The 13,261-nt window shown below is 39.4% G+C and overlaps 1 protein-coding gene across 2 annotated transcripts in view; it reads right to left on the bottom strand.

Moving 5' to 3' along the window:
• The window catches only part of SNRK (SNF related kinase), a 37,848-nt gene that overhangs the window by 22,048 nt on the left and 2,539 nt on the right, over window positions 1-13,261 (bottom strand). For both annotated transcript variants that reach the window (XM_042888457.1, XM_042888458.1), the window contains exons 2-3: window positions 4,211-4,309; window positions 2,296-2,989 (exon numbers count right to left, since the gene is read on the bottom strand). In XM_042888457.1, the coding sequence (XP_042744391.1) occupies window positions 2,296-2,884 (589 nt within the window). In that variant the 5' untranslated portion in view covers window positions 2,885-2,989; window positions 4,211-4,309. The remainder of the gene's footprint in view (window positions 1-2,295; window positions 2,990-4,210; window positions 4,310-13,261) is intronic.

Genomic DNA, 13,261 nt, shown 5'->3' with positions numbered 1-13,261 from the left:
TTTCATAAAGCAAGCTCTTCCATAATTTTAAAGCATGTAACTTACTAAAAGGCTTGCCCTGAATATTTCAGCCCTTTGCAGCAACAAAACATAAATGGTATTTTCCCTTACAGTCTTTCTAATATGATTAAGACATCGGACATGCCATTTTGTCACTAGCCTCACAACAAAACCCATGCACTGAGTTTTTTTTTTTTAAAATATGACAACGTCAGATAAATGCAAGTAGTACAGTGCTTTGGTTTTGTCACTAAAGAAGTTAGAATAGAAGCCCTGCAATTTGCTGACAAGTTTAGAGGATCCAGTAACTGGCATTGCACACTGGGGAACAAGCAAAAACTGACCACTGCATGTATTTAAATATCCTGGGACATACAGATTAACTAGCACCCTTAAATTACTCTAGAAGAAGTTCATTTTCAGCTAAGTTTTTCTGCTGTTCACAACAATGCACAGTAAGTCAGACTGCTAGACACCTCCTCCTCTATGAATCAATTCAATCATTTTCTTCTGCTGCTATCATTTGATCAAACTGCTTATAAATTACTGTAAGAACTGTTTTCTGTGATGTCACCATTCTTACACTGAAACAATAAGAGGTCAAAGTGTGCTTTATTAACATATCATTTAATTCAGACTATCTGGTCAAAGCTTTTGGACTCAAGGCAGATTTAAACTCTCCAAGACATAGAAAGGCATCTTTCAAGGCCGAGTCCCAACAAGATGACTCTCAGACAAACAGTGTTTCTCCATTTCTAGCAATGTCCTAAAATACAGCATTGCACAGAATTTACACTGTGACATTTGTAGAAGTGACCCTCACAAGAGTTGCATGTAATATTTGTACTGCGCTAGCTTACATTCCAACAAAGCTTAAGTCTGCTTCTAATGCTGAGTGAAGTACAGCCACCAAGAAGCACCACTGCAGTTACTGTTTATTCACTACTTTTCAAAGTTTTAAACTGCAGTAAGAAAAACAACTACTTATCACAGAATATGAAACGCAGCAAGAAGAGTCTTAAGGCCACAAACAGAAACCTGGAGATGACCACTTAAAGGCAGCATCTCCGATGTTCAGACCTTCAAGAACCACAAGCATATCTTATAACTCCCATTCCTCTCAAGTCCCCGTCCTCACTGTTCCCACCTGCTGGTTGCACAGTCCAATTTATCCCTTCCTCTTTAGAAAAAAAGAGCTAATCATTTATATTTTTAAAAAGGCAAGAATAGTAGTTCAACAGTGTGCAGAAATATCTTGTCACGCTATAAGAATATCTTACCCTTCATCAGGTAGCTTAGCAAGACTTGGACATGTTGAAAGTCTCAAAATTTAAACCACCACACGTTAAGCACAGCAAAATACAGCCACAGTGGTGTACCCAACCCTCACCAGTATTAAAGAGACTAGAAGCATCACATAACAGGCACACAAGGACAAGAAATATTGCAACTACTGTAAGTCATTGGAAATGTTATGTACCTGAATGTGTGGTTAATGTGGTTAATGCTACTTCAGCTAACAGATATGGCCACATGACAGTATTTGCTATTGTCTATATTTAAAAAAAAACAAACCTACTTCTAATAGCACATGCAAGAGGCCTAAAAGAATAGTAAGACAATTCCCTTATTAGTCTAGCACACTGAGCCAGCCAGGTGCAACATGAAGACCAACTTACACATGGCTAATACTCATCTTTTAGAATGGGAATCAACTGGAAACTTACTCCCTACTTTCAGTTCTCAGACAAGAAAAGAGCAGAGAGGTAATAAAGAGTTAATGCTGCTCTTAATTTTTTGTTTCATTTGCAAGCTAAGTACATACATACTAAAATGGATTCCTACCACCTAACAGCAGAACACCTAAGTAGCATGGACTCACAGGGTCATTCTCAGATGGCTAAACTAAACAAGAAATAATCAATAGCTTTGGGGGATTAAAACAAAAGAAATTAAGAACAGGTACTTTCCTGAAAAGGAGGTAATGTCCTTGAACAAAGCAAGTTCAAATGTATGTTTGCATCAATATACTGCATTCACCTTACTATTAATGTTAAAGTTTGGTGTTGTTTGTTTGTTTGTTTTTAACAACACACACACGTTAAAAGAATTTCAATAACTTTTTCAGATAGAGATGCTCCAATGCTAAGTTATCTGCAACTTTAGCAGCACGATAACATTTCCTGCCAATTAGCTGGCTTCCACATATAGCATTATCTTGAAACAGAAAACAGAGTGGTACAACATCATGGTGCTTCACATTGAGATCAGTTGTAGAATTCAAAGAGGACGTACCCACTGCTGGTGCATCATATTCATCCCCAAGTAAAATTTCAGGAGCAGAATATGCGAGAGATCCACAGCTCGTGGTGAGTTTTTTTCCAGGCTGAAATTTGTTGCTGAAGCCAAAATCAGTTAATTTCACAAGTCCTTGTTTTTCAAAGAAGACCACGTTCTCTGGCTTTAAGTCTCTGTGAACTACATGCAGTTTGTGGCAGTATGATATAGCGTGGACTATTTGAGCAAAGTACTTTTTTGCCAGATCCTCATTCAGACCTTCTTCGTGCTTCATAATGTAATCAAACATATCCCCTCCATCACCTAGTTCTAAGATGAGGTAAAGCTTAGTCTGGGTGTCAATCACTTCATACAGCCGTACAATATTGGGATGCTGCACTAGTTTCATGCATCTAACTTCTTGAAAAAGATGTCCAGTAGCTAGAGTATCCAGTTTGGTCTTGTCAATTACTTTTACTGCTACTTTTTCACCTGTAAAGACATGTCGAGCAAGTTTGACCACAGCAAAATGTCCTCTGCCCAAAGTCTTATCCAAGTCATACAATCCTGCAATTTTTCCATCGTATCCTCGTTTGAAGCCTGCCATTCTGTTTCAGAAGATGAAATAATGCTCAAGCTCTTTGGAACTGTGATCTTTTCATAGAAGAGTGTCCGTTGCAAATAAATAGTCCATCATCACTGCCAAGCACGCCTGAAAAAATAGAGACAAGATTATATATTTGTATGAAAGTAAGCAAAACCATTATCCTGTAGTGATTTTGAAGTCACACAGGCATGCTGTTACAGATTACTTGTAAGATCTTGAGGAGTTTTTGCAAGGAGTTTGGTAAGTTATACCACACTGACTAACATTTCTGAAGCCACATTACCAGTATGGTTGAAGAGAGTGAATTTCAGCAGTGCATTAACAAAAATTTCACCAAAGCTGCGTGGCATTTGTGTTCTTGTAAGAAACACATGAAGGCATCAGTGCTACAAGGTCTGCTAAAACTGACAGAGCCAGAATCTGCAACTTTTCTGGCTATTTTATTGGCCAGAAATCAGGTGGACATTTACATGAAAACATCTGATTTACCTTAGATTTCAGTTTATTCTTTCATGTTGCAGCACGTTAAACAAACCGACACACAGGATTTCATTTTGTTACATGTGAGTTTAAGTACTATCGACTAATCCTGTAATTACCACAAATTAACAAAGCTTTATAGGCTGAAATTAAAACATGTGGCTTACAAAAAAAGTTTGGTTAAATATTTTGACTAGAGTTATGAAAACTGGTGATAAAAAGTTTGTGTATTCAGCAGCCCTGGCAATAAGTCAATAAGAATAGAAAGGAAGCAGAGACACCACAGGAGGTTCAGTTTGTGCCGAATTCCTGCTTACAACTAAATCCAGCACACGTTTCAAGAGGTAAGGTCCATTTTACAGAACGTTCATATTCAAACCTGTTTCAGGTCTCATGCCTTATTTTTATTTTATTTCACATGTAAAACACTCCAAAAAAACTTTTTCTTGTGTGTAACTTAGATTGGAGTTTAACCATCTGTAGTTATCAAAAAGCTAGCCATTCATCCCACTTCTAGCACAAAGCACCTAGAAATATGAAAACTAGATGGCTTACCGCCAGCTCAGTGAAACAGAAAACAGCTCTTTGTAATATATTCTCTTTTTTAGAATACATTTTCTCAGTTTCAAAACAAAACTTCAAAAAGAAAAGCTCTGAAAAGGAAGCTGGCAAGCAAACATCTCCTGACATTAGCTATTCTCAAGTCAGAAACATAAGCATTAAATTAAAAACACTCCCTGCTACACAAGTTATTTCACAGGCAGTAAACTAATGAACTTGATTTCCTATGTATTCCATTACAAGCTTGGGGTCCTATGAGGACTGTCTGATGCTTAACAAGCTCACCTTACTGCTTCTCCCAGCTGGAATCATGGTATAACCTCTTCTCTATCCAGCTGTCTACTTCCATAAAGTCAGCAGGAATGCAGTTCAGCACCTCCACCCCTGTAAAATTTGAATGAAATCAATCAACTTTTGAAACCTCAAAACGTAACCAAGGAACAGAGTAAGTGCAATGATTACATAAGCATGAAGTATTTGTTGTTATTCTCTGGTGTTTGTTTTGGGAGGAATATTAATCAAGCTTTAAAAAGAACAAAACTTGATTGATTTTGTGCTACTGGACCTCTGGAGCACTCTACTTCAGACATTCTTCCAAAAACAACTATTTCACTTACAGATACCATAGCATCAAAATGCAGTGCTGAAATAACAAATGAGTCTTCTGTTAAAGATTGTTTTCTCTTTTTGGATTTGATTATTCAAGGTACAGGTGGATATTACGCATCCATAAACTACAATAACACAGCTAGAACTTAAGAGCAATAGTGAAAACCAAAGCAGTTTCCTAGCATATTCAGAGGATGGTCATTTAAACCTAGAGCCTCCCAGTGGAAAACAACAACAACGAATCTATTTTCAAGTAATTCCTCAAGCACCACCTCTAAGAGGCATCAAATACTCAAATCAAAGTAAGCCTATTCTTATTTATGCAGAAAGGTGAAGTCCTACATTGACATGTCCCATCTTGCAAGACATACTGCACAGATGAGCAACCCAAACTCAAATCCATATTCCATTTGGTAAGGATGACTACAAGTCAAGAAACACACGTTTCTTCTCAGTCTACTTTATGACCAAATACATGGGAGGTAACGTTGGATCAACAGGAAAGACAGTAGCAAGGAAGCAAATGTAACCGAGGAAAACAAACACTGAAGAGGCATCTGAGAGGAGATCGAAGAGATGAGGTTTTTCTTGGTTTGATTTAAAACTAATGCTTCAAGCAACTCTTCTGTTCACACCCAAGGGAACCACTCAGCAGGCAGTTTTCTACTGCATTGAGACAGCAAGGCACAGAGTACTTCCCCAGTTTGGACAATTTTGTATCAGGTTAAGATTGCTGGGTCTGGGAAATTGACTCCATACTTTTTCCAATAACAAATCTTTCCAATTCAGTACTTGCCTTTCACAGTATTAAAGCTGTGCACCAAGGATTATTATACAGAAAAGCTTTAAGGGATTGAAGCTTCAGTAGGGTGGCAATATCTGCTCCTCAACACCACGCTGCTCGTCTTACAGAATTTCCTCTATTGCCATCAACTGAATCACATTATACATCCCATCCTTACTCCAGAAAGTACAAAACTAGACAATGGCATGCTGCTAAAGAGCCATCTTGAATTGCTTCCTACCTGGTAAGTAACCATTAGAAGACACAAAGGGAAGAACACAGGACAAAAGCAAACAGCAATAAATAATGAAACCCTACTTATCTCCAGCAGATTCAGAACCTTCTTTACAGGTATTAATAACATCTGGTGGACTCCATCCAGATGAAATCAAGTCAGTACTCCATAAAACTATGTCAATTTTTAGTATCACAAACACCCTACAGCAAGCTAGTTAAGCTGTCAAATACATGTGTGCTTTGAGAAGAGCCACTTGTTTGTATTTGGTCTCCTGATAAGTTGTGCATCTTCACGCTCACCATCTGCCTCAAAACAAGAACTACTATACTCTACCTCTGCTGGAAGCAACTCACAGATTTAGGTTCCTTCCTAGCTTCAGCTCTACCTTGTTCAAGTCTGAGTTTGTGATTCCTTTTATGGAGGTCAGTTCATAGACTTTGACATTCTTCTCACTCTTCTCCAAACATTTCCTGGTTTATCCTTACTCAGATCAATATGTTGGTTTACGAGAAGCTTTTTGTCCTGCCCCTGTTCATTTAGACTGCTATTGAACACAACTGTTTCCATATAATGCTTTATTATAGTTCTTCAGTAATATAAGGTGACAGAAGCTGCAACCCGTAACCACTGATCTAAATCCTTAAACAGGCTACATGCATGGCCTGCATGGCACATTCTGCACTTACTGAGAGCAGCCCTCTAGAGAGGCTTAGGGGCTTCAGCAGATGAAAAGTTGGGCATGAGCCAGCAGCCGCAGCCCAGAAAGCCAACCATATCCTGGGCTGCATCGGAAGAGGTGTGCCTAGCAGGGAGAGGGAGGGGATTGTCCTCTGTATTGCCCTACAGAGGCCCCACCTGGCCTGGAGTCCTTACCAGAGGAGTGGAGCACCTCTTCTATGGAGAGGGGATGAGAAAGCTGGGGTTGTTCAGCATGGAGAAGGCTCTACAGAGATTCCACTCCATCCTTCCACAACTTGAAGGTGGCTTTTACAAGGGAGAGAACAACTTTTTATACTGCCTGACAGGGACAGGACTAAAAGAGGAGAGATTTGGGTTAGCTGTTGTGAAGCAATTCCTTGCTCAGAGAGCAGTGAGGCATCGGCACAGTCTGCCCAGAGAGGCTGTGGGTGCCCATCCTTGGAGGAGTTCAAGTCCAGGCTGGAGGGGGCCATGGGCACCTGATCTAGTAGGTGGCAACCTAGCACATGGCAAAATTTGGAACTGGGTGGTTGTTAAGGTCCCTTTAGACCTAAGCCATTCTGTGATTAAAAAAAAAAACAAACAAACCACTCTAACCAGACTTTTTATTTATAAATAAAAAACACATTTAAAATTTCTAGTAGGACATTAATCATCCACACAAGTCTGGTTTTGCCCATAATCCATCCTAAATTAATATCTTAAGCTGACCTACTTTAAGAGTTTGAGAACCTTCTATATAAGCTATCAGCACCATAAACCATGCTCAACTCCTTACAGACTCCTTCTTGCCTAAATATTAACCTCAAGATTTAAACCTCCATTCAGAAGAATTCATCACAACCTACAAGTCTGACTCAAGCCACAAAACAGGTCTCTGAGGAGACGTGGCTTTAAGAGAGACCCTTCTTTAAAGTGTCCAGATTCAAAGATACCTGAGTATTTGTGTTCACACAACACAGAGCTTTCTTACTGCATGGCAAAAACCAGAACTTCAGTACTGGAAGAAGCAAGGATGACTGACCAAAAAAAGGCTCATTTTAGTTTAGCATTTGTTCCAAATTTAAGAAGGTTCCATGCTTGCAGAGGGCAGAAAGCAAAGCCAGCCAGATCTAAGAGAATGTAATTTGTCTGAATTTAAGTATCTACAACACTCAGCTCTAAGATTTATACATAAGTATGTTGTTCACTTGGCACATTTGCAGCAATGTTTGTACAAACTAAATGTTTATAACCCATAAACATTAACCTGCCAACATTATTGCAGCAAAAAATCAGTTATGCTTAAGCCACAGAAAAATACATCAGACAGTAATCAATAGGATAAAAGCTTACAGAAATGGGAATTAAACTGTATTTATTAATGCTGCATTCTCATTAGCTGAAATTAACATAGATTCATTAGTAGTTTAACATAAAGGCTCAGTAAAAGACTAACTTTTAATTCTGTGCTTTTAAAACAAACGCTCACAGCTGAAGCTCCCACATCTGAACACGAGCTTGCTAGACATACTAAAGTAAAAATGGTTTGCTACTAGGAAACAGAGACAAAACCCTGATGGTACATACGCATACAAAGCTTGGTTACAATGTCAGTATTCTAATTAAGATAACACAGTTGTTATGTTTATACTTTCCACTGATTCTGCTTTTAGTGCTACCATTATCCTGACAAGAAGTAATTTTTTCCTCAGTTTCTCACTAGAGGAAGAATTTTGGAAGTACTTATGGAACAAGAAAGAGGGCACAAAGCACAATAACACTATTTGATAGAACAAATCTCAGCTATAAAACACTATTTCAACACGGTCACTACCATTAGCTGATTTGTGCAGGTGAGCTGAATGAGATGCTCTTCATTTTGTGGTATGACAGCTGTGTGTGGCCATCCAGAATGTGGCTTGTTTTTCACGTCATTTTTCATGTCATTGTCACCACTGCTAAAATGCACCACCCATCACCTCACTGTGCTCGCATTCACTGTTCAGCCTCCAGAAATACTCAGCAAGCATCAGTGAATCTCAGTGGGTGTAGTTTTTCCATCATGGAGGAATTCCATTCCACATCTTTGCTTTATACACTCTGCTATGTCAGACACCATTCTGTCCCTCTGCTGCCATCTGTCACACAGCAACAACATGGAAAGGAATATCAGTGGGAAAGTTCAACCTCTTCTGCTACACCAACAACATCTGCCTCTGACATCATGGGTGAACATAAAAGAGGAGGCATTACTTTCAGAGCAACCACTGCATGCACCCCATCTCGCAGATGCTGCAGTTTTCATAGCAGAGGTCTGCAGAAGCAGTTTTGTAATATTAGGTGCATCTATTTAAGAGACTGAACAACAGTACAGCAATTCAGTCATCTCTAGAAGTATCTGGACTGATGTCTAACAGGCCTGTTCAGAAAAAAACAGCACATTTCAGAGACATCACTGTTTCTGTAAGCAACCCATCCTTTCCATGAAGTTTCCATTAGATTATATGTTAAGTGCAACACCAGCCTAGTTCACCCAGCTTTAATGCCTGTATTAGCTTCTTAATTTAGAAAATAGAGTCAAGGCTCCCTTTCAATGTAACATTGCAGCATTATCAAAACAAAACCTTCCCTCTGTTATCAGTCTAACAGACACGAAGCCTGAAGTAATCTTGACCGGCACACATCCCTCCAGAGAGCTAACCATTCCTGTCTGCCTTCACACAGAATGGAGATTCAGACGAGTCACAAACAAATTGCACCCAGAAGCAGGTAGAATAGACCAAATGAATCATTTCTTAAGAGCACGTTCTCATTTTCTGTAAGAGGAGTTGAAGGTGACAAGTGCTATGGACGTACACATTATACACATCCACAAATGAAATGCCACCCTCCATTTCTCCTTTCAGTCTCTTGTGTCTCAGAAGAATAACAGCACCTACACAACTATTTATTTACTAAATAAATACAAGTTGAGGATAAGACTTTTGTTGCTATTCTAACTAGAAACCGTAAATCAAAATTCAGCACAAGTTGATCAGATACAGAAGCAACTTTTTGACTCAGAAAGTAACTTATACAAGTAGTTATAATCTGAGTGTATATCAAAGGAAGTACCTACTCAGTGTACAAACTTGGCAAGGGCAAGTAGGATTTTTCCTATTATTTCACTGTTTGCTGCCAGTGTTTATCGGCTATCCTATAGCAAGGTACCTTCACAGCCCCATCTGTAAGTCTCTGAAGGCAGTCTGTTTTTATAAAAGCATGACCCACTCTCTGTGTGTGAGGATACCACACTGTGCTTATCTGCTTTCCTGAGGCTTTTGTTCATTGATTCTCTTATATAATGGAAAGTCAACATGCTTGAAACAGGAATGAAGTGTTGCATACATGAAGCTTGAAGAGCATGCATGGCTACTGTATACTACATGCTCTGAAATCTGGTCATGATCCATTTCCTCCACAGTATTACAAAGTAGTGAAATGCCACAGCACCTGATATCCCCTGAGCAGACTGGCACAATATGGGACTTACAGTCTGGAACAATTGTGCTCCCTCAGTTTCCACACACAGGCGTCACAGCACAACAAAGAAGCCCTTCCTGCCTGGCTTTCCTGTGACCTGTGCCTCCACAACTGCCAAAAGTACTCAAAGCACTACCAACCTACAGCTGTCCTACAGCCCAAATGCTTTGCAGATACAGCAAAGGGGGGAGGCCAGGTTTTAGGACTCTGCCCTTACATAAACAAGGCTATCTTACAGGTTCTTCCCACTTGATATGCTTGTACGTTGTGGTGTAGTTGTGCCTTTCCGTTCACTGATGACAAAACCCACAAACCCTCCCACTCCTGCAGTTCCTCAGTACAACCCTGCACGCATACCTTGAGAGATCTACTACACTTATTCCACTTATTTTGTTTTTATAATAGGTCTCACTGCTAGCTCCCACAGCAGCACCATTCACCTCACAGCACTCTTACTAAAAAGTCAAGATATGTCAGCAAATCCCTCTACCAGCCCCCATAGCTACACCTATGACGGTGAACAGAGAAAAGTTGCCAGGTAGCTCTACAATCCGTATAAACAAAATAATTAATTTGCATAATTTAATAACATTCCCTGGTTCTACACATTCTACATATTCCCTAGTTCATAATACTCAGAATTTTGCTCTGAGAAGGTATGAGTTGCCAGCTGCTAATTAAGTTCTGTCGTTTAGCATTTGTGAAGCATGTAGTGAAGTGTTTTTATTATTTTAGGATGTGTTGCAGGTATCAGAGTTATTAATGCCTCAGCTTAATTCTTCTTAGAATCCAAACTAGAAGTAACAGAACACTAAATAAGAATGCTCCAACTCTTAGGCCTGCTATTTGGACAATAGTTGACGTAGAATTATTTCACAGGCCAAGAAACTTCATAAAACAACGCTCCTGGACCTACAAATGAAAGTCCTGCAGATGAGCTACAGTGTGAGTGGTTAGTGTTATAGATTAGGGAAGAATATAAAGTATACTAGCTTAATATGTTACAAGAGAATTAGGAGAGCCTGCCACAACCTGAGGATGAAGAGCAAGACATCGTGATCCTCCCGCTCTACTCCCTCCCACGAGCCCCCTGTGCAGCAATGTGGTGCCCAGCACAAGAAGGGCATGGATCTGTTGGTCAGGCCCAGAGGAGGCCATAAGGCTGATCAGAGCACCTGAAGCAGCTCTCCCGTGGAGACAGGCCGAGAGAGTTGGGGTTCAGCACAGAATAGACGACATGGCTATGAAAGGGACACGCGTGCTGAGAGTGATCAAATTATGAGCCACAGACAAACCACTGTAAGTAGTCACTGGCAATGATCCCAAATGCCTTTAGTTGTGAAATGTTTTAAGAGCCCAAGATACTTTCACAACCACACTGATAATCACTGCTGTTCACAAAGCACTTTCCATTTCTAAGAGGTAACAGAGAAGACAAATGCAATCAACTCCATGGATTTGATAAACTCAGCAATAGCTGTACACTCTTTAAAGTCTTCTGACCAGCCACAACTGCAAAGGCAGTTAATTTCCAGGTCTGTTTTCCTCCCATGCCTCTTCCCAAAGTCCAGCATGCAGCTAAACAAACAGAAAAACACGTTCCATGAAACACACACCACCACCCTGTTCACACGTCAGATGCTTCAGCAGTACAGACCACCTAAGATCTGAAGCTGCTCTTAAAATGTTATCGCAGAGAATACCAGACCTTCTCAAATGATCATCTCTGCTAAACTGCCTTCTGTAAAGTAGTATATGAAAACCATCTTTTTTTAAGAGTACTTCCTGTACTTTGTTTCCTGTACTTCCTTAGTCTTTGTTTCAGAATGGTGACATCAAGCTATAAAATCAAAATTCTCACTTTGCAGTATCTGCTGCAGAAATTCTCAGCCACAGGAAATTAACATAGATGTTTTAATTACAGATCTTCATAAACCTTACCAATCGAGATCTGGTATCAGTCAAGCCTGACGATCACAGAAACCAGCAAGCGTTTCAACGACCTTGCAAGCAAGAGAAATAACTCATGGTAGGTATTTAACTCAGAAGTCCATCTTACGTGTCTTCTTCTCCAATCTTGGCTTTGATATTCTATATGTTTCTCTTTGTTCCTCCTCCCAAAATTAGCTACGAACATGAAGCTGGTGAAGAAATTATTGGTGTAACAAACAGAAGTCATTACTGGGATTCATGACAGAATCATTACCTTTTAGACAGGACTTGGCAACAGCCCTTTCAGAAAACCTACTGTAAGAACCCAGTAAAAACCCGACTAGTCAGATTCCTACCCCATCACTCTGGACTCTTTTAGAAAAAAGAACCGCCTCGTCTACTCCATGCTCATGAACTCTCAAGAGTTGTTTTTCCTCTTTTCAAATGTCTATTTATAATGTTACCAAATGATTTTCACATGCTAGACAGCACAGAAAGCCATTGACAGAAGCTCCCAACATTCCACTCTTAACCAATGAGTGCTTCAGCATAGCTTAACATTAATAAATTACTACTAATATTTGTTGTTTAAATTCACAATCAGAAACATGACTTTTATTCTGTATCAAGGGAGCTGAAATCAGTAAACATTATCTCAAAGTACTCCCCAGTAAATGCATGCATACTGTTAGCATCTATTACAAGCAATCATTTCTATTAAAGAAAAGAACCATTAAGAACTATCTCAGCTCAAATTCCAGATACTTCATTTCTTTAGCACTTTACCTGGTAGCATAAGATCTGAAGTACTTCAATTGACTCGATGCTGCTGTTTTCCAAGCAGCACACAAACTACCTAAACTATAAGAAACAGCACCTATCGCAACTTATACTTATCAATTTCAGTGCCTCATCCTCACTCCTAACATCTCTTATTAGCTAAGATCCCGCTAAACACCCCAAATTCACCATGCTCCATGTGAATTAAAGTTACAAAAATCTAAGCAGTTATCTCACCTCCCAAGTCATGTTGGTGTAAGTTACAACTAGACAGGACACTGACACCAACAAAAAAGTCCATGAAATTCAGCATAGCACATATGCCCCAATGCTGTTGTAAGGGGTCACTGCACAACTCAGACATCAACTGTTTTTCAGAAAGCAATCACTTTGTTTCATATTTTGCAGGCATGAGAACTACACAGCCATTGTACTTCATTAAGTTCTTAACACTGCTAACTGAATTAACTTGTGTGCCAGAACTCTGACAGGGTAAGTTATCCCAGAATTGTGCATGAATATACAGTTTTTCAAATCCTCTTAAGCCCTTATATAACATTACATGCATTAAAACAGCAGCTCCTTTACATTATTTCAGAAGCTGCAGCACTGAAGTACTGTGGCAAGGAAGATGAGCAGCACTTTATGTGTTACTAAAGTTAACAGCTTATGCAATTTATTATTAGTGTATTCATCACAAACTGCAGTTCAGCACTATGTGTAAGAGACAATGTCCCGGATCTGAACCATGTTTCATTGATTATTTTTTTTTAAGACATAATTAGAAAAC

This window comes from Lagopus leucura, unplaced genomic scaffold, assembly GCF_019238085.1.
Source record: "Lagopus leucura isolate 7727_CA_CO unplaced genomic scaffold, USGS_WTPT01 Super-Scaffold_100157, whole genome shotgun sequence".
In the NCBI taxonomy this organism is placed as follows: domain Eukaryota; kingdom Metazoa; phylum Chordata; class Aves; order Galliformes; family Phasianidae; genus Lagopus; species Lagopus leucura.
The sequence above is the reverse complement of the archived record's forward strand: the minus strand, read 5'-3'. Positions and strand labels throughout refer to the sequence as shown.